This window comes from Lissotriton vulgaris, chromosome 2_1 (assembly GCF_964263255.1).
Source record: "Lissotriton vulgaris chromosome 2_1, aLisVul1.2, whole genome shotgun sequence".
Lineage (NCBI taxonomy): Eukaryota > Metazoa > Chordata > Amphibia > Caudata > Salamandridae > Lissotriton > Lissotriton vulgaris.
In genome coordinates this window covers 1973882642-1973904462 of record NC_141687.1, presented here as the reverse complement: position 1 = coordinate 1973904462, position 21821 = coordinate 1973882642, and the positions used below count along the sequence as shown (strand labels likewise).

The following is a 21821-nucleotide window of genomic DNA, read 5'->3' as shown; positions in this document are numbered from 1 at the left end:
TAGTTCTACAGCCCCGCCATACCGCCCGGCTAAAGATTTCTCTGAGACATGCCATACGGCACCGGTTCCATCGAAACCGAAACTGGTCGACAACACCGTCTTCGGACCAAAAGTCGTCGAACCGAAAGTAATTAGGCCAAAGGTCGTCGAGTCAAAGGCTGTAGCCCCAACACAGCCTTCGAAGCCAAAGATCGTCGAGTCGACATCAAAGATTAAAACTGTCAAGTCGAGCCTAAAGCCGTCGAGTCAACATCGCGGCCAAAAAACGTTGATTCGACGCCAAAGCAAAAGCACATCGAATCGACCCCAAAGACAAAGCCAGTCGAATCGAGCAAAGGAGTCTCAAATATCGACAAGGGGATAAAAACAGTCGACGAAAGTAAAAGGCCTACGCCCAAAACTAACGTTGAACCGAAAGTGAAACCTAGGGTGGACCAAAATAAATCGGTCGAGCCGAAGCAGCTGGAACCAAAAAAGGGCATCAAACCAAAACCACAAACACCTAAAACACCTAAAGAGACTGTCGAACCGACCTAACCGCTCGGTCCGAAAAAAGTGGTGAAGCCAGCCAAAGACGTTCAACCGACAAAATCTGTCGACAAACATCAAAAACCAATCCAACCACAAGAAACAGTCAAACCAAAGGCTACTGCACCAAGGCCAAAAACTGTGGAGGACGAGCTTATTCACCCAGACCCCTCCACAGAAGACCAGTCAAAACTGTATATTAACCCAGAAACTGGTAAAGTGACTGTTTACACAAAAAAGAAAAGGCCTCTGCCAATAGAAGACTTTCCTAGAATACCACTCAAAAAGAAAAGAGACTGTGCTATCTCTCCAATACTTTTTGAACCTATCACTCCATCTATGCCTACAACCCCATATACCCCAACATCACCTGACTACAACCCAGATGAAGATCAGGATGCAGATGTGGGGTTTGGTTACCCACAAAACCCAACTGGAGACCCCAACCTACAACCATGGGGTGTAGGAGGAGAACCAGACAATTAAGGGACTCTGCCCATTACAGAACCTGCAGTTTACCCAACTAAGCCATCACCCACAGAAGATACAGTGGCCTTTAATTCTTTACTTGATAGAGCAGCTACCTACCATAATGTAGATATGCACTCTGATGCTATTGAAGAAGACTTTCTCTTTGATACACTAACAACATCTGAGAGACATGTAAAAACACTCCCCATGTTGAAGGGTGTCTTAAAACACGCACATGACATTTTTAAGGACACTGCTAGGGCATGGGTCATAAACCCTAGAATTGAAAAGAAATATAGGCCTGTACCTATAGATCCTACATACATCAAGGGCCAGCTACCCCTAGACTCCCTAGTGGTATCCAACGCACGTAAACAAGCTAATTCCCAAACTACCGGAGAGGCTGCTCCTCCGGACAAAGAGTCAAAGATCTTTGAGGCATCAGGCAAGAGAGTAGCAGCTCAAGCAGCAAACTCATGGAGAATTGCCAATACACAGTCCTTGCTGGCCAGATATGACCGGGCACACTACGACAGCTTAGAAGAAATTCTCCAACACTTACCTGATACTTACAAACAACAGGCAGATGAACTTATACAGGAAGGAAAGCTCATCACCAATGCCTCAATTAAATGTGCCCTAGACGCGGCGGATACAGCGGCCAGATCCATCAATACAAGCGTGCTGCTAAGGCGACATGCATGGCTCCGCATATCGGGCTTGAAGAATGAAGTTCAATCCACAATTCTTAATCAGCCTGTCAACCCAGACTTTTTATTTGGTCCAGCAGTTGACTCAATTCTGGACAAAATGAAAAAGGATGCGGAAACAGCAAAGTCCATGGGAGCTCTCCAGTCCCAACAACACCGGGGATCCTTTTGTCGCTCCAATTATAGAGGAGGAGTGCAAAGTAATACATCACAGCAATCCTCCAGCTACAAAAGTAACACGCAATCCACATGCAACAAAAACACAAACAGGGGTGGCTACAGAGGCAATAGCACCAAAGGAAGGAGTTGTGGAGGAAATGCAAATAGATCCTCCACTAACACCAAACAGTGACTTCTTGGCACTACCCCCAGACCATATAACACCGGTCGGGGGACGACTACAACAATTTGTGTCCAATCTGGTTAAATATCACAAAAGACAAGTGGGTCAGGCAAATTATCCAACATGGCTATTCCCTAGAACTCACCTCAACCCCACCCAACATACCACCTGTGCACTGTCCAATGTCACAAGAACATATAACACTACTGCAGCAAGAGGTCATCAGTATGCTGCAAAAGGGGACCATAGAACCAGTTCCACTACATCATCAGGGAACAGAAGTATACTCCCTATACTTCCTAATTCCAAAGAAGGACAGGTCTCTCAGACCAATATTGGACCTCAGGCCCCTCAACCTGTACATTTTGTCGGAGCATTTTCATATGCTCACTCTCCAGCAAGTCTTACCATTGCTTCGCAAGGGAGACTTCCTAGCAACTCTAGACCTCAAAGACACATACTTTCATATACCAATACACACTGCTCACAGAAAGTATCTCAGGTTCACCATTCAAGTACAGCACTACCAGTTCAAAGTCCTACCATTTGGTGTCACAACAGTTCCACAAGTCTTCACCAAATGTCTAGCTACAGTGGCGGCACATCTCAGAAGGCAACACATCCATGTGTACCCATATCTGGACGATTGGCTAATACACGCGCCATCAGCCCAGCAGTGTGCCAACCACATGTCAAAAACCATCCATCTCCTGCACAGTTTAGGCTTCTTGCTAAACTACCCAAAATCACACCTGCAACCCTCCCATGTACAACAATACCTGGGAGCAACTATAGATACACTGGCAACAAAAGTATACCCCAACGCAGCACGGATCAACGGCATGCAAGCATTGAACCAAAAGTTCAGGCCCCAACACTCAGTACCAGCTCGAGTGTTTATGCAACTAATAGGCATGATGGCCTCGTGCATATTCATAGTCCCTCATGCCAGACTACACATGCGTCCGCTCTAAGAGTGCCTAGCAAGGCAGTGGAATCGGGCTCAAGGGCAATTACAGGACCTAGTGTTGGTGATCAGTCGGGCATACAACTCTCTGCATTGGTGGAATCCACAAAACCTTTGCAAAGGACGACTGTTCCAAGAGCCTGTCCCACAAATAGTGTTGACCGCGGACACATCCCTACTAGAATGGGGAGCCCATGTCCTACACTACACAGTACAGGGACTCTGGAATGTACTACAAAAGAAGATGCTCATCAACCTTCTAGAGCTGATGGCTATCTTTCTAGCTCTAAAAGCGTTCAAGACACACTTATGCAACAAAACCATGTTGATCCGGACGGACAACATGACAGCTATGTATTACATTCAAAAACAGGGAGGAACACAGTCACCACAGCTGTTGCACCTAGCTCAAGCAATGTGGAAGTGGGCCATTCAAAGGAACATGTTTCTTATGGCAGAGCACCTCCCAGGCAAGGACAATCAAGTATCCGACCTGCTCAGCAGGCACAGTCAACAAATGCACGAATGGGAGATTCACACCACAGTGCTCCAACCATTCTTCCGGAAGTGGGAACACGCGGAAATAGTTCTGTTTGCCACAAGCGAAAACGTAAAAGGCCAGTACTTTGCCGCCAGGTTCCCACATCCACAATCGCAGGGAAATGCGATATGGATGAACTGGTCAGGCAAATTTGCGTACGCTTTTCCCCCAGCTCCATTAATACCGCTGGTGGCACGCAAGTTGCGCCAACATTTGCTGACACTGATCCTAGTTGCTCCCACATGGGCGAGGCAACCATGGTACACAACGTTCCTAGAGCTGTCGTTGGTGACCCATCAAAGACTGCGACTCACGCCCAATCTTCTAACTCAGAGCCATGGAGAAATCCAACACCCAGACCCGCAACAGCGGAACCTGGCGATATGGCTCCTGAAATCCTAGAATTTGGATACCTGAACTTGCCTCCAGACTGCATGAATATTATCAAAGAGGCAAGAAAACCCACTACCAGAGCATGTTATGCAGCAAAGTGGAAACGTTTCGTCATTTGCTGTCGTAACAACGATATTAACCCACTTGATGCTTCTACTCAAAACATCATTTGCTATCTCTTGCACCTACAACGCTGCAATTTAGCCTATTCATCCATCAGGATACATTTAGCTGCGTTAGCAGCATATCTTCAAAACAGGCAACAACTTTCACTATTTCGGGTGCCAGCAATTAAGGTGTTTATGGAAGGACTCAAACGCGTAATTCCTCCAAGACACCCACCTTCACCAGTCTGGAATCTCAACATTGTTTTAACCAGACTTATGGGACCACCTTTTGAACCACTACACTCATGCGAAATACAATTTCTTACTTGTAAGGGGGCTTTCCTTATTGCCATTACTTCGCTTCGAAGAGTTAGCGAGCTGCAAGCCCTAACTAGTCAAGAGCCATTCATTCAAATACATGCAAATAGAGTAGTTCTCAGAACACACCCTAAATTCATGCCAAAGGTGGTATCCCATTTCCATATAAATCAAACCATCAAACTGCCAGTGTTCTTTCAAAATCCACAAACAGTAGCTGAAAGGGCCTTGCATACTCTAGATGTTAAGAGAGCTCTGCTATACTATATAGACAGAACTAAGGCATTTCGAAAAACAAAACAGTTGTTTGTTGCTTTCTCACCGCAACACAAAGGCAACCCTATTTCAAAATCAGGTATAGCCAGATGGATCGTTAAGTGCATCCAAATATGTTATTTAAAAGCCAAAAGTACCTTAACAGTTCCCCCTAGGGCGCATTCCACACGCAAGCTAGGGGCATCCATGGTTTTCCTGGGTAATATTCCTTTACACGAAATTTGTAAAGCAGCCACATGGTCAACCACACATACATTTACAAAACACTATTGTGTAGATGTACATTCAGAACAGCAAGCTGCTGTAGGACAGGCTGTTCTCAAAACTCTTTTCCAGACTGCTGCAGCTGACACCGGTAGCCACCGCTAAGGGAGATACTGCTATACATTCTATGCACAGATATGAATTCAGCAGCCCACATTCCTCGAACGGAATAGGCTACTTACCAGTATGCATCTGTTCTTGGCATGTAGGGCTGCTGACATTCATATCGCCCACCCACCTCCCCGGTGCCTGTCGCTGCTGCAGCATTCACTCTTTGTATGGCCATCTCTTACTATACTATACTCCATCTCTGCCACAATAGTGAAAAAAAATCTGAGAATGGAGAGGATGCCCATGCGCACTGTAGTCCGAAGGAGGAGCCACCTATCTCGTGATACTTCGAAGACTCTTCCAGGACAACAATGTGTAATCATCCGGCCCCAACACTAGGTGGCTATCTATGCACAGATATGAATGTCAGCAGCCCTACATGCCAAGAACAGATACATACTGGTAAGTAGCATATTCCTTACTAGTCTATATGGAGCAGGGTGTGAAGGACGGAAATGCTTTAAGCTCCGCCAAGAGGTAATGAATATTTAGAAAAGATAAAGAGAAAAGGGATGAGTCATGAATTTAAGGTGCAAGTGTGCTTTAAGTGGAAAGGAGAGTGAATTTAATGAAAAGGCAAGTGTGCTATAAGTGGAAAGGAGAGTGAATTTAAAGAAAAAGCAGTGTCCGTTGTATCCACGTGGAGAGATCAAAAAGGGGATGTGGGAGAAGAGAAAAGAGAAAAGGAACAGAACGCTGAATAAAGGTCTTCATAGAATGTACAAGACCGAATCAAATAGGAAAGTAAGGAATGTAAACTCAGGGAAATTATGCTATTTAAAATGGAAATCTCAATATGGACACAGAAGGAAGAAGGTGTAGAAAGGAGTGGATGGAAGTAACCGGAGTGGGGCTGGGAAAGAAGGGACTTTTTTATATACTTTTTAACATTGCATTAATCAAAAATACTTTTCTATTTTCTTTTATCACATGTAACTGCTTTATCTGATAGCATCATCAAGCCGCAGATTCCTTACCTGTGAATTTCCCAGGCGTCCAACTGGACCCGGAAGATTTTCCTTCGAGCAATACCCCTGTTGGGTCCTTGTGAAGTCGTCCAAGCCGGAAGTGATGTCTGCATCACTTGTATAGGTGCCATCTTGGCGCATTGACATCAGTTCTTTTCCTTCCATTCCAGCCAGCGCAGATCCGTGAAGAGACCTACCCCTTGTCACTTTTTGACAAGATTTTTTTGACATTTTGTCTAATCTCTTTTTTGGTATGTAGTTTTTTTTTCTTTATGTCCAAGAAGTCTGGATTCAAGTCGTGCAGTGCCTGTCACCTCGCCATGTCGGTGATGGATCCTCACCTGGTTTGTCTCTGGTGTCTGGAGCGCGACCACAATTCGAATTCTTACTCCGACTGCTGGGCCATGGCTCTGAAAGCTTTGCCAGAGCAGTCCCCAAAGCTGCTTGCGGACCAGCACTCTGCACCCGTCAGTCTCCCCAGGGGTCTTGTTCACGGTCCTGATCGAGATGAAGGTCCGTGCACCGCTCTAGGAGGCCCAAGTCTTCATCCTCCCACTTGAAGTTGTCGATACAGTTATGTAAGAAGTACAAAAAAAACACAAGAAGTTGAAGCATGCTTCGACTTTTCCCTGTCAGTCAGCCGACGGAGGATTCTCAGCGTTCTAGGCTCCAGTCTCATCCCCGACGACTCGGGCCCCGATTTCTCCCTCTTCTGTGGATATGGAGGAGCCTCATATGTTATGGGGGTGCGAACGGCAGCTGGGGTCCTGGACCTTCAGCTCGCTTCTGTGGCAGTTAGAACTGACATCTTGAGAGAGGTCCTGCAGCCAGGTGTCTCCTCCTCTGAACCCTTCGGGTCATTCAACAAGTCCTTAACAGATATCCTTCTGGAAACCTGGTCCAAGCCCAGCACAGGGGCTTCTGTGAATAAGAGAATCCCCCGCACCCATCGCCCTGCACCGGGTGACCCAAATTTACTCACCAACCACCCTACACCTTAGAGCTTGGTGGTCCAAGCTTCTGCCTCCCACGGCGTGTTGTCTTCCGCTCCCCTGGATAGAAAATCCAAGAGGCTGGACATTTGAGGTAAGAAAATGTTTTCTTCCACCAGCCTTGTATTGCTGATGATGAACATAGCATGCTTATTGGGCCATTACTCTCACACCCTGTGGGAAACGGGTGTGCAAGTGCTGCCACAGGTCTCGGAGGAGGCCCGGGCCATCCTCTCCCAAGCAGTATCAATCAGGAGATATGTAGCAACGTTTGCCATTCGTTGTGCTCCCGACACTACCGATTCGCTGGGCAGAGCAATTGCAGCAACAGTGGTTGTTCCTGCCACGCCTGGCTGAGGACTTCTGGCTTATTAGGTGATGTCTAGGCCTCTCTTTATCATGGACATGCCCTTTGATGGCACACATCTCTTCGTAGACATGGCAGAAATTGCGCTGGAGTGTTTTAAAGACTCCCAGACTCCAGGCCTTAGGCCTCTCAGTGGCCACACGTCTCCTATCTGCCATGCTTCCCTTTTTTTGGCTACACCATCCATATCCCAGGCACAAGACCGTGCAAGTTCAAGAACCTCTGCGTGTCTGTGCGAGCGGCTCGTTCCGACCCCATCGGTCAGGTGGGCAGCGGTCTGGTCAGTCCACGCATCCCCCTCCTCAACCTCCACCTCCAAACCTTCCTAGTCCGGCCCTTCCAGATCATGGGCAGCCAGTTGGTGGCTGGATCATCCATCACCTTAACCACTGGTAGAACATCACATTGGACAGGTGGTTTCTCCAGATAATCCAAAGAGGCTACTCCCTCCCCTTTGAGACTACCCATCCCTCCATACCTCCAACTTACGACCGGCTAACAGAGGATCACCTGACTTAGCTTCAGGCGGAAGTCATGGCTCTCTTGGCCATAGGAGCCACTGAGAGGGTTCTGGAGCTATAAGTAGGCTGTGGTTGTTATTCCCATTACTTTCTGTTCCCAAAAAAGGACAAGGGAATTCGTTCTATTCTAGATCTGCGAGTCCTCAACTACATCCTCAAAAAGGAAAAGTTCAAGATGCTCACTCTAGCTCATATCTTGTCTGCCCTGGACCCAGGAGACTGGATGGTAGCTTTGGACGCTTACTTTCACCTACTCGTCCTACCTCCTCATCGCTACCTGCAGTTTACGGTAAGCCACAAGCACTTTCGGTTTATTGTGCTCCCCTTTGGCCTTACCAGCTCCTTGGGTATTCAACAAGGTGATGGTGGTGATTGCAGCTCATCTGTGCAGATCAGGGGTGCCAGTCTTCCTACACCCCCACCCCTCCGCCCCCCGATCTCGATGACTGGCTGTTGAAGGCGAGCTTGCCTCAGGTTGTTGCCTCCCACCTCCAGACTACAGCGAATCCCCTGAATTTGCTGGGGTTTACTATAAAACATGCAAAAGTCACACCTGACTGCCTCTTAGACGCTCCCTTTCATCAGACCTGTTTTGTACACAGTACAGTTTGGTCCTATCCTCCTGAACGGGGAGTCCAGGATAGTCGGGCTATGCTACTGATGTTTCAGCCTCTATCCTGGATTTCGGTGATAATGACTGAGGCTGCTGGCCCACATGGCTGCCTGTATTCTGCTAGTGAATCATTCCAGATAGCATATGCGGGCTCTGCCGTGGGACCTGAAGTTCCAGGGGGTGCAGCATCTGGGGATTCTCTCCGACATGGTCCAGATCTGAGGAATCTGCTCGAAACCTGCTGTGGTGGCAGACAAACCACAATTGGGTCAGAGGCAGACCCATCTCCCTTTCCCAACTAGATCCTACAGTAGTGACAGATGCTACACTCCTGGGATGAGGTGGCCATCTGGGAGAGGTGGAGATCAGAAGACTCTGGTCTCCGGCGGAATCTGGACTTCACATCAAGTTGCTGTAGCTCTGAGCATTGAATGCCTTTCTTCCTTCAATTAAGGGAAAGCTGGTTCAAGTATTCACGGACAACACCACCGTTATGTGGTGCTGCAAAAAAAGGATAGAGTAGGGTCCTTTATTTATTTATTTTTTCGACAGCTCGAGAAGTAGTGTACAACTCAAAATCCATCTAAATGAGGTGGGGCGATTAGTTAATTTAATTTCTAATAAGACTGTTGAATGATCGGAAAGCTACTCTGGCAGATGGGTAATTTGGATCGTGTCTCTGCTAGTTGTACGATCCACCAAGAAGAAATCAATTCTTGAACGGGGGGCATATTTCTTGTTATGATAGGTAAAATCTCCCTCTGTCAGCCCTCAGGGATTTCTTTTCTTCCCATACGTCAAGGAGGCCACCCTCTATCATTAAACGTTTCAAGATTTTTCGAGTTTTTGGTGTGGCCTCCGCAGCTTTTTTTGACGTGGAGTCGAGAGTGGGGTTTAACACAACTTTAAAGTCCCCATCCATTATAATTTGATCATGTACATCTCCCAAATGGAGAAATAGGGACTGAAGGTAGGCCGGGTCATCAGTATTCGGGCCATAATAGCTAACAAAAGTTACCCAAGTTACATTGATCTTCGCCCTAACCATAACCCATCTACCATGAGTGTCTGACACTACCTTCCCAACGACTAGACGATTATTTTTCCTAAAAATGATAGCTACTCCCTTTGTCTGAACTGTCTGTGCTGAAACAAAAAATTGCTCTATCCATTTATGCTTTTTTAGTATTCCTGCCCACTCTTCTTTTACAAGATGCAATTCTTGGATCAGTATAGCATCATAGTTAGCAAGTCGGAGATATTCCAAAATTTTCTCTCTTCTGGCCGGGAACCTATGCCCATTCACGTTCCAGGATAGGACCTTTAAAGCTTGAGTGCTACCCATAGTTACTATTAAAACAGCATTTATTTAAAAGACCTTCCAGCCATGAAATCCTACTTCCAGATGCATTTTTTTGTGAATGAGGATTTTTTCCCCCCAAAATGCTCCCCCACCCTGTGATTAACATCTTTTCATTTGTCTTTGGTGCTTTTCCTTACCCTTTCCCACCCTTTCCCTCCCTGGGGACCTCTCTCTTATCTCTAGAGGCATACATTAAGCCTCTCTCCTTTGTCTCTCACTCTCTCATGTCGGATAGGGAGATTAAGTCAATATTAAGAATCTCAATTGGATGAGCTTTCAACCTGTTGAATCCAGGAGCTAACCTCTTCAGGATCTCTAAAATTGTAAGTTCTATTCCTCCACATAACCTTCAGAGAGACAGGGAACTGGAGTTTCGCGGTGGCTCCTAAGCTATTCAGTTCCTGTATCCGTTTGCCCAGTTCCCACTGCCTGTTTTGTGTGGTGCGAGATATCGGATCTTATACGGAATGACCAATCACCCCTGCTATAGACTCCCCTTTTCAGGCCCTGAGAGAGAACAGCCTCTTTTATGGAGTAAGACTTAAAGTTCACTAATATTTTCCTGTGGGTTTTCTTTCCTGCACGCTTGCTAAAGGGGTCGGTCCCTATGGGTCCTTTGGATGTCGTTTTCTAGAGTCGCCTTCTCGATTTTTGGGTGAAGGTCATTCAGGAGATCAATTACAAAGGTTCTAATATCCCCTCCCCAAGGTCTTCGGGGACATTTAAAATTCGAATGTTGTTCCGTCTGGCACTATTTTCCAAACTTTCCAATTTGTCTGCCCAGAGTTTCTTTCAATTTTAGTTTCTTGATCTCCACTGTATTTTCCGTGTCCTTTCTACAAAGATCTTCTACTGTGGCTTCTACCACTGCCACTCGGCCCAAGATATTGTTTATTTTAGCTTCCAGTGTCTCTCAGTTCCCCTGAATCTTCGATTTGATTATTTTCATGGATTGTGAATTTTTCTCTCATCTCCAAGATCAAATTTAGGAGCAGGTTCCCTGTTGTAGAATTAGCCTCCGCTTGATCGGCCATTGCAATTGGGGTGGAATCGACGCTTGATGAGGGGTCGGGAAAGAGGTAGAAGGCACAGAAGAAACAGTAATGCTGGAGTTTGTGATGGCTGCGGATTGCTGCACCATTTCTGGTTGAATACAGTCACTTTGTAGTGAGACTGTGTCCTCTGCTTAGCAGGAAAAGCTATTCATTAATTGAATCTTATTATCTCCCTGCTCCATTTTCCCCGAGTCGCATACAGTGCTAGGTATTCCCGGAGACGCTATGTATGGACTCTGAGGTTCCTCTGGGTTTTGATATGACTGCGTACCTGGAGTTCCAGTTTGAGCTTGCACTTTAAAATCAGTACGCAGAGATGGAGCTCCCTAATTTAGGTGGTTTAGGTAATTTAACCTGTTTGTTTTTTACTTTTGTGACCTTTTTACCTCCCACTTGCGATCGAGTGGTTACTTTCTCTACTTGTATTATTTTAGATGGGATATTACTTGAAAGGTCCTCTGTAGGGGACAGCTTCTTCCCCCAAATGCCTTTACTCCGAAGAGTGTATCTATGCAAGCTGCTACTTAGGCTGCAGCTGCTTGTTTGGGGTATAATATAGCCTCCACTTATTACCTCCTATTGATTTTTGACCCTCCTCTAGTTGGTGTGATCCAGGGGCTGATATTTCGCTCAGGCTGGTTTAAGTTGTAATGCACTTATTTTCTAAACAGAGCACCAATGCCCCCTTCCTCCTTCTTACCGGGGACATCAGCGGGGGGCTCTCACTCTCCTCTGCTTCCTTTCCACCGCAGCCTTGCCGGCTGAGTGCGAGCAGGACCGGCAATGGGCTCCTCGCGCTGGGAAACCCCACTCTGGCCGCCGCCTGTCGTCCTCTTGCCAGCTGCAGCACCGCCTCCACCCAGACTCCCCCTCGCGGGGGTGAAGCAGAGACCTCAGCAGCCTCGGCCACAGTCCCTGCCACCCTCGCACTGGCGCCCAGTCAAGGGCCCGAGCCCAAGCCCAGGCTGCAACCACACAACCTGCAGCGGAGACTGGGAGAAACCCGAGTCGGGATGCCGTGCTGCGCCGACGCCAGCCAGGAGGGCAATAAGTCTCGGAGAAAACACCACTTCAGGGCCAGAAGTATGCCGCACAGCACCTTAGCGCTGCTCCGCTCTAGGTCCGCCCATCCTTCCTATGTTGCTCCACATCCGACACAAGAGGTGAGAACTCACAGCTGCTCAGCACTCACTGCCGTCCACCATGTTCCCCAGAGTAGGGTCATGGACCCTTTGTCAAGAGGCCCTGCATCTAAGGACATGGCTAGAACAGCAGGGCATATCCCTGGTGGTTCAACACCTGGCAGGTTCTCTGAACTCAAGAGGGGATGACGCAGCCGTCTATGCCTAGCAGCGTATCACGAATAGTTGGAGCAAGGTCCCTTTCAACAGCGGTGAAAGCCTTGGTTAGATCTGTTCGCCTCGGTCGAGAACGTGCAATGTCACCAGTTTTGTGCACGGAAGTTTCCAAGGCGGCTCTTGCTCAGAGATGCTTTTTTCTCAAGTAGAGCTCAGGCCTCCTATACGCCTTCCCGCCTATACCAGGCTCAAGTCATTCTTGTGGCTCGGGCCTGAGCACGGGGAGTCTGGTATCCCTAGCTTCTCCAGCTGGGCATCGATCCTCCGATCAGGCTGCCCCTTCAGGAGGATCATCCGTCGCAACACAAGGGTGGTCCTGCACCCGTAACTGGCAAATCTACCCCTTCTTGCGTGGAGATTAGGCGGCAGTAGTGGATAGCATTCGACTTTCCTCCTGAAGTTTGCAATATTATTTTGGCCGCCCTTTTCTGATTCCCTCTCTCGAATTTTCCTTTTCATTTTGACCCTTGCCAAGCAGGGCTCTGCTCTGGGCACTCTCAAAGCGTACCTTTTAGCCCTGTCTGCCTTCCTGAGGCTGCCAGATCAACCCTCATTATTTAAATATCCCATTGTAAAAGATTTCTCAAACGCCTTGTACACATGGTCCCACCTTCCCCTATGATTATGCCTCAGTCGGAGCTTAATTTGCTTCTCAGCTTTCTAATGTGCGCTCCATTTGAACCTCTGCACAATTGTCCCCTCCGGCAGCTTACCATCAAAACAGTCTTTTTGGTGGGAATCACATCAGCCAGGAGGGTTAGCGAATTGTAGGCAGTGTCATCCAAGCCTCTTTAACTGACCATCTTCCCTGATGAGGTGCTTTTCTACTAGGGCCTCTTTCTTACCGCAAATGGTAACATCATTCTATGTGGGGGAATCTGTCGCCTTGCCCGCTTTCTATGCTGCTCTCTCTAAGGAAGAAGAGCGACTCCGCTACCTGGACCGAAAAAGAGCAGTGTCATTCTACCTTGGCCGCACTAAATAGTTCCGATTGGACGACCAAGTGTTCGTGGGGTACGTTAGAATGAAGAAAGGTTGTGCTGTGCAGAAGATGACTATCTCATGATGGGTCGTCCTCTGCATCAAAATGTGCTATGCTCTGGCCAAAAAGCAGCCTCCTGAATGCTTAAGGGCCCATTCCACCAGAGCTAAAGCTGCTACCACGGTGTTGCAATGTGGAGTCCAGTCCTTGTCATTTGTCAGGCAGCAACGTGGGCATCCCTGCACACGTTTACCAAGCACTACTGCCGCCCTAGACAGTCAAGTCCGTAGGGATGGCCTTTTTGGCCTATCTGTCCTGCAGGACTTCCTGGTCTAAACTTGTCCACACTCCCTCCTCCGGCAATGGGATTGCTTGGGTATCAGTTCAAAAGTGAGGAATCTGTGGCTAGATGTTTTTATCATATGGATAAGTTACTTACCTTTTGGTAACTCTTTATCTGATAGAGACATATTCTAACCACAGATTCTTTACCAACTCACCCATCTTGCCCTGCACTGCGGACAGGTTTCTAGGGTCAGGGTGATGATCCTTTTCAGGGCCCTAGTTGTTTAGAAACGCTACAATATCATTGCACTTCATGGTTTTGCTCTACTTCCTTGGAAAGTCGTGAAAAGTAACGGACATCAGCACGCCGAGGTGGTGCCCATATTGGTGATGCGGACGTCACTTCCGCCTCGGACATCACTGAGATTGTCACATGGAGCCGACCTACTCCACCTACCAGCACGCAGGGGTATTGTTGGAAGAAAAATCTCCTGAATCCAGTCTGACACCTGAGCAATTCAAAGATAAGAAATCTGCGGCTAGATTATGTCTCTACCAGATATGGCGTTACCGAAGGTAAGTAACATGTTCTTCAATCCCCAAACCATTTGATTTTGTTGTAGATCACCTACATGCACAGGTTGTTGAAGATAATCACTTGACAATCATACTATACCTTGACTCCCATAACTTGATATACTTTCCTTCCACACCTCCGATATTAATGTACATGAAAACAGAGAATTGATGAACGATCCTTTTCCTATCAGTCAAAAGTCACTTTCACAGAGTTCATTTGTTTCTTTTCTGGCTGTATTTTAGCTGCTGTTGGGACATTTTAATTATCCTATTCAGAGAAAGATTAGGTGGCAAGATCAAACAGATTTGAGCCTTGAGAGGCATATTTCATATTTTAGGTAATGTTGATAAAAGGAGCACCATTAACTAGGATAGCAGAGCTACACGGCAACAAAATTGCATTAAGAACTATCTAAAACAGTGGAGTTCAAAGGATTGCATTGCATCCTCTTTATCCCATTTTTGATTGGTGATTTTGGTGCCCTTCTATGTGATCAGTTCACTTATATTGCAATGTTGAAGCCATATCACATGCAGAAATAGATTTTAAACAAAGGAAATGTTTCAAATCAAGAGGAATATTTTCACCTGCACCCATAATATTGAAGTGTGCCAATTGGGTCTGGACTTAAATGTATCTGTAAATAGCAAGAAAATGTTGAAACAGATTAACCAAAACTGATAATTATGTGGTGTATGTGTTGCCCTGAAGCGTACTCATTGGCGTTATTTATAGTGACGAGACAATATTTATTTTTTCAATTTTTATTGATATTTTTTATGTTTATATACTAAGACAGTATGAGCCAATGATACATAACAATGGCAACATATTGCAAATAAGTATACATAGTAGGGAAGCAGTAAGTGGGCTGCTCTGTATCAAGCATCATAAGGAGCCTAAGGTGAATGTACCAGGAGAGGATTGTTGCATTATACCAGGGGGCTAGATTTGTGAAGGCCTGTAGGGGCTTGCTGTAGGTTCCAATTTTGTCGTTTGTTTGGCTGTGCAAGCTCAGTCAGTGTGCTGGAAGCTTTGGTTTCTGCAGGGAGGAGCAGGTATGTAGTTGGGTTGCTATCTCGCTCTAGGTCTAGGTTTAGGGGGAGCAGTTCAGCAAATAGTTCCAAGGCTTTGTGCAATATACTAGATCAGTGATTGATCTTTTAACATTTGGACGCTCCCCCACCCTCCAATCTACAGTCCACCAATCTTTTTGGCAGCAGGAGCGTGAGAGCTGTGAATTTTCTGTATGAGGCCTTAACACAACCTAGAAACAAACAGTGGGGTCTAGCTGTATCTCTTCCCCTATCATAGAGGACAAAGCTGCAGTAACTTCCCTCCAAGATTCATGTATTCTAGGTCAGATCTAGTCTGATTCAGGAACCCTGCCGCATGCGCGCCACATCTGGTATAGCGATTGATACGCAGCCCAAATTTGTGAAGGCGCTTGGGTATAGTAGAGGTTTTGCAACTATCTATAATAAATGACCCGAGGATGGCCACTTGAAGATACTAGACTTGTCTGTGCACTGCTGAAACGCTAGGTCTCCTCTAAGATCTCGCACCCCAGATCAGCTTCCCAGTCTGCCTTCGACCTCTGTGGTTTCTCTTCCCTTTCCTCCTGGGATACCTTATAAAGTGAGCTGATATGGTGTTTAGTGGATGTGGCTTCGAGAAGGGTAGCTAACATGGCAGAAGTTGGATTTTTGGGGGTGAAAAGCAGGAAGAGCAGTCCTGTAGTTGCTGCTTAGCCTGTGGTATGTGAGTGTATCTAGCAGAGGCCCCGGAGTATCACCCATAAAGTCTGTCAATGATAGGAAAGTGCCCTGGTTATATAGGCTACCCTATGTAGTTAAGCCTTTTTCTCGAAGTTGAGATATCATTAGGCACCTGTGAGTGACTGGCAGCAATGGGTGGTAACTAAGCAGAAGTTTAGGGGATTAGAGTAGATCCTTTTCCTTTCTTCTCAGCTTATCACATACCCTGATCGTTAAGTCTGCTGTTGACATGTCTACTGTGGGACCCCGTATGGTCAAACCAATGAAAGATGTCCGGGTGGGGGACGGCTGCTAGGGGGCTGTGGGGTTGGGCTTTTAGTATCTATTTATAAAATTCAGCTTGAAACCATTGGCTCCAGACGCCTTGCATGTGAGAAAGGAGCTAATGGCTACAGTGCAGGGTGAATGATTGGTCAAGAAAGGTTTTTTGTCTGTTGCTCAACCATCCAATGGCAACGTCCATTGAGTAAGCGTTGGTGTCAGTCAGTAGATGGGAATAGTAGGAGGTGTACAGTGTGCCAAGAAACTCTGTGAATACAAGGAGTGTACTGGCAGCCTCATTGCATCTCTTCCCTCTCAGGTCCTCTATTTCGGTGATACAGCGAGCTATCCTGAGGAGGAGTTGTATTCTAGCAGACCGTGATCTACCCCGTTTACTCCCTTCTATGAGAGCAGAAGTGGGCCTATTTCCCTCTATACTTGCATCTCTCTTGCCTTCAGTCACTCTGTGTATAACCTGTTCTAGTATGCCTGCGTTCTGGCCGTCTGCCAGCTGGATTTCTTCGGCTCGTAGCTGAGTTTCGAACTTTTGTAGGTGGTCCCTAAGAGTCTGCCCTATGCCATTTCGCTTTGCAATACAGTCTCCCAAAAAGGTGGCCTTGAATGCCTCCCAGATAGTGCTCATAGAGCTGACTGTTCCCTCATTGTAAGAATAATAATCCGCAATGTCTGTCTGCAGCTCCGCTTTGAACACCGAGTCGAGCAGAACCTCAGGGGAGAGGCGCCACAAACGCCTCACTGGAAGCACGTAGGGTACTGCGAGATGTAGCACTACCGGTGAGTGGTCTGAGAGGGTGGGCGCTAAGTGATCAGCCAATGCCCCCAAGTGCCCACGGCGCATGACTAGCCATTAGTCTATTCATGACCAACCACTTAAAACCCTTGAGAAGAACATGTCCTCCCTGGCGTGGGGATGTCTGGCTCTTCAGAAGTCAACCATATAATGCTCAGTAATTGTTGCCCTGAGGTGGGTGGATGGCATGCTCTCGCAGCTGGTGGAGCGTGTGATTTTTCAAGGCATCTCTGCTGCGCATTGTTGAAATCTCCTCCTCACTATAAAGAGTGGACGTCTGACGTCTGTCAAGAGGACCTTTCCCCATAGGCGGTCAAATAATGTGGGGTTGTCTATATTTGGGTCATAACAATTGACTACAGTAGGCAGCGAGGCATCCATGCTTCCCCATAATATAACATATTGACCTTGGTCATCCAGCATCTCTTCCAGTGGGTGATACGGGACTCCTTGTTTTTTTTTTTTGTTTGTTTTTTAAACACCTTTATTAACATTGTTCAAATCATACACAGCTTCCCGCCTACAACCCACTCGGGCGGGCGATGCGACTATGATGGATACAGTCGAGCACCAGGTAAGACAATGTACACAGCCTGACGCCGTCAACCCAGGGGTACGGCAGCGTAACAACACAGTATAACAAGCAAGCTAAACGTGAGACATCACCGGGGCCGTCGCCACCCACTTGCCGATGTACCCCAGTGGCTTAGGGGGTAGGACACGTAGGACGGGTGCTGCAAAGTCAGAAATGTAGGTGTATTTTGTGGTTAATAAGACCCCCGAACTCCCAGAAAGAACTCCCGGTCCCCCTCCCCCACCTCTCCCCCTCCCCCCTGTCCAACCTGTCCACAAACCCACTCAATAGCAACTACTCTACGTCTAGGCCATGTCGTTGCCCCCTCTCTAGTTCCCAAATGTGACTCCCTTAAAGTGTTTCAGGTGAAGCCCATACCCATCCCCCCTTCATAGCTCGGACTCTACCACTCGTCATTCGCCTTGTGGCAACCGGGTATCAATACTCCACCCGGCCATCTAACCGGCCCCTCAGGCATCATCATCTCTCCCGCAATTGAGATCCTGGGGGGGGAGGGGTCCCTATAGTAAAGGCCATCATTGTGCATCCACCCGTTCGTCACCCTGCGTGTCCGCTACCTCCTCTCTAGCATATCTGAAGGTGTTATACAAACCCCAAAAGTTTTTCGGTCTACTTGTGGGGGGGAGGAGCTCGTTGTAGTGTTCAGCTTGCGTGCAACAGTACACCATGTCCCTGACCCATCGTTTTTTAGTCGGGGTCGGCCCATCCAACACTGTGCCACCGTACGTCTCGCAAACAACAATCCCATATCCGCCAAACGCCTATACGCCACTGGCAGAGGTTTCGAATAGCCCAGCAGCGCCAAAGCTAGGGACTCCTTGTTTTATTAGAATGGCCACACCTTTCAAGTTTGATGAGAAAAGGAAGTAGCCAGCCTATTGTAAGGCAAAGCTAGTCGTCGTCTGCAGATATATGTAGGTTTCTTACAATAACACCACTTTGATCTGGTGGCGGTCATGGTATGATAGGACCTGCCTCTTCTTCCGAGAGTTGTTCATTCCCCCACATTCCATGCCATACAGGTTATTGGTGTTTCCGGCAAGGGGTTGGTTTGATCTGTCATGTAGTTGGTGGGACCAGTTGGGCCTTTCTGGCGGCATTTGGTAGTTGTGTGTTTAGTACAGGCACCAAAGTAAATAAAATTCAATGTGTAACATCACTACATTCCATTCTCCCACTCTGGTGGCCCAAGCCCACCAGGACAAATATCCCCATATTCCCTCCCCCAACACATAAAAAAGAATTCCAACAGTACAACAAAGGTGCATCCCACCTAGTAATAAGAACAGCATGTTTTATTGGGGATTCTCCCTCTTGGTGCTTAATGGAGAGCCGGGCAATGACCCTTAACCTCAGTTGAGGGCGTCGGAGGCGTCAAAAAGTGAGCCTCCCAGCTCTGTGCTGAACTGATAAGTGCGTCAAGCTGGCATTGTGTAGTTGTCAGTTTCGAATGGGTCTTGACATAAGCAGCAGCTGCTTCGCACCCCATGCAAAGTTAGAACAGCAAATTTCCTCAAGTGTGGCAGACTGAGCCTGTCCAAAGATGATTTTATTTTTACTGTGCAGTGAAGGGTACCCATGTAGTGCCCTGCATGTTTATTTGATCTCTTTAGGTGCCATGTGGAATTCCGTGCATTCTTTTTTTAATAACTCCTTGGGCTAACAAGCTGCCAACCCGGTAGTTAAATGCTTATGTCTGTTGTGAGCTGTAATTAACTACCGTGGAGAGTGGCATGTTAATTCTGATAAACTGTAGGGAGGAATGGGGATGTTTTCCAACGGCTAGAGCGGTCTACCTCGAAGCTGGGGAATAGGGTACGAGTCTCAGCAGGGCCGCCTAACATTCTGAAATTCGGGGCAAATCACTTAATCTACCTGTGCCTAACAAAATGAATGTGTCCGTCTGTAATGCAACTGGTGCTCATGTAAAGCGCTCTGATACTTTTGGGTTGAGTACGCGCTATATAAAACTCCCCCCAAAAATAAAATAATATGGTGAACCAGACCCTAATTTAATGATTCCTGCAGTAATTCCTCATTGGAACCTCGCTATTTATCAATCCTCGCACATGTTTAGGCACTATTTCAAAATATTCATAGGTAAATTACTTTTTCTGGAAAGCTCTGCGACCTCTATCAGGGCCCAAAAACATTTACCCTAGCTTTGAATCATTCTAAGCCAACCTTTCTTTATTCGATTTATTTGAAATACATTTTACCAAGAGTTTCAGGAAGAGTGTACCAGTTTCTCCACAGGCTTCCCATTCTACGAACAGATGTGTGATTCCAGCTGCCTTCTTATAATACAGCCCTGCATTCCTGGGTCTGCACTGATACACCTCCATCCTTGTTAGTTTTAGGTGCTCCTTCACCACGATGGCCTCTACATGAGGCAAATTTTGAAACTCCATTACAGGCACGTAACTCAGATGAATCATTAAATTTTTACAGGAAAACAGTATGATGCGATATATAGCTATACTCTTGAACTTCATTCTTTACAACCATACGCATAAAGTTGTGCTAGAATACATTTGATTTCAATGTTCGAAAATGTTGGCTATTTCCACTTCTCTGTAAACTGCTTTAAAGTTTTCTTTTTTCCTATTACAAATTCAGAAACTTGTTTGAAGGCCAAGATTTAGATGGCAAGCTGCGGGCCATACAGACTGTTTCATGCCTGTTGCTGGGTGCATCGGATGCTGGGAACCGTACTCTGGAGTTGGGTGGTATTATGGAGAGCATCCTAGCACTGTGCTCCTCTGACCGTGAGGTTGATCAGATGATTGCAGTTGAGGCATTGATTCATGCTGCTGGTAAAGCCAAACGTGCCTCCTTCATCACTGCCAACGGGGTCACTCTCCTGAAGGATATTTACAAGCGGAATGAGAACGATTCTATCCGGATCCGTGCCCTTGTGGTGAGTGCATACATAGCCACAAATATTTCAGTTAAAGCATGGTACTAACTAGCAATTGCACAGCAGTGACACGTAGACCTATTGTCTCACTGACCTACAATACCTGTACCCATTCATCGACAACAAAATGTTCATGGTTCCAAATACAGTCACATGGTCTTGAGGGGGGTAGTAAGAACCAAGCCACCTCCAGAATCATCCACTAGAAAATCTCATTCATCGCCTGATAAAGGGATTGGGGAAGTGATTCCCTGGGAAATAAATAATTTCACACGCACACCACTGGGAACCCAATGAAAACACTAGGACATGAGCACCAAAAACAAGATCATACAATCTTTCCTACCAATGAGTACTACAGGACTCGTACCTCAGATTTTGGAGAAGTTGTCATAAGCAGACACACCCGCTTGTAGAATCCATTGTGACTTTATCAGAACTAAAACATGGTGTAAATAGAGTATGTTGCTCTTAAATTGCATTGTACCATATAGAGATCAATTACCTTGAGGAGGATTAAAGGAAGAACACGTCTTTTGTGTGTGCTTATGGTCACTGGTGAGTGCATTGGTGCTTTTTTTTTTAATGAATTTTTTTAGGTCAGCAACCGATGCTGATGGCATGTTGCATGAGGTACTGTAACAGACTTCAGTCAATTTACTGGAGGGAGTAATGGGACTTCATCAAAGCATGGAAGCCAACTAGAATTGACCAACCAAATTGGAGTTAGGGAAGAGACAATACAAAAGGATGATTACTCCAGCGATATGAACCTTCAAAGCGTAAGCTGTGCTGCAGGAGAGGATATTGATTTAGGCTTATTGGGTTGAGCAGCAGGGGTCATGTTAAGCCTCAATGTTTCTCCTCCGTCTAATCTTTAACGGTATGATGGTGCTGCTTCTGCCTTTGAGTCCAATTCCTACCCAGGATTCAGGTTTTAAAGTCTTTATTTCGATATCAAAATCATAAAAGACAATTCCTACCCACAAACCCTGTTTGATTTCATTAGGTAGTACATAGTACTCCTCTTTGTGGGGTAGTTAATATGGCGCATGTGTAAGAATAACATGAGCCAGACTGAGATTGTCCTGTGAGGGAGTTGCACCACAGAAGTGGGTGAGTTTGACCTGAGATCATCAAAATTGAATTTTCGCCAACTTGCCTGAAAAAGTTGACATCTACATTAAAATATGTACAGTTCTCATCGTATATTCCACTTCATATATCATTTGGTTACATACTTTCTTAAAGCCCAATCCTGGCCTCATGGTAGTCAGGGCACTGTACCCCACTAATATACTTTAATGCTGTCCTGAAACACATTACATTGGTTTATAAAGCAG

General features: G+C 46.5%; 1 protein-coding gene across 1 annotated transcript in view; it reads left to right on the top strand.

Annotated features, from left to right (window-relative positions):
- UNC45A (unc-45 myosin chaperone A) overlaps positions 1 to 21821 on the top strand; it is a 277165-nt gene that overhangs the window by 65894 nt on the left and 189450 nt on the right. The window contains exon 10 of the mRNA XM_086958180.1: positions 20178 to 20478. Within this exon, the coding sequence (XP_086814306.1) occupies positions 20178 to 20478 (301 nt within the window). The remainder of the gene's footprint in view (positions 1 to 20177; positions 20479 to 21821) is intronic.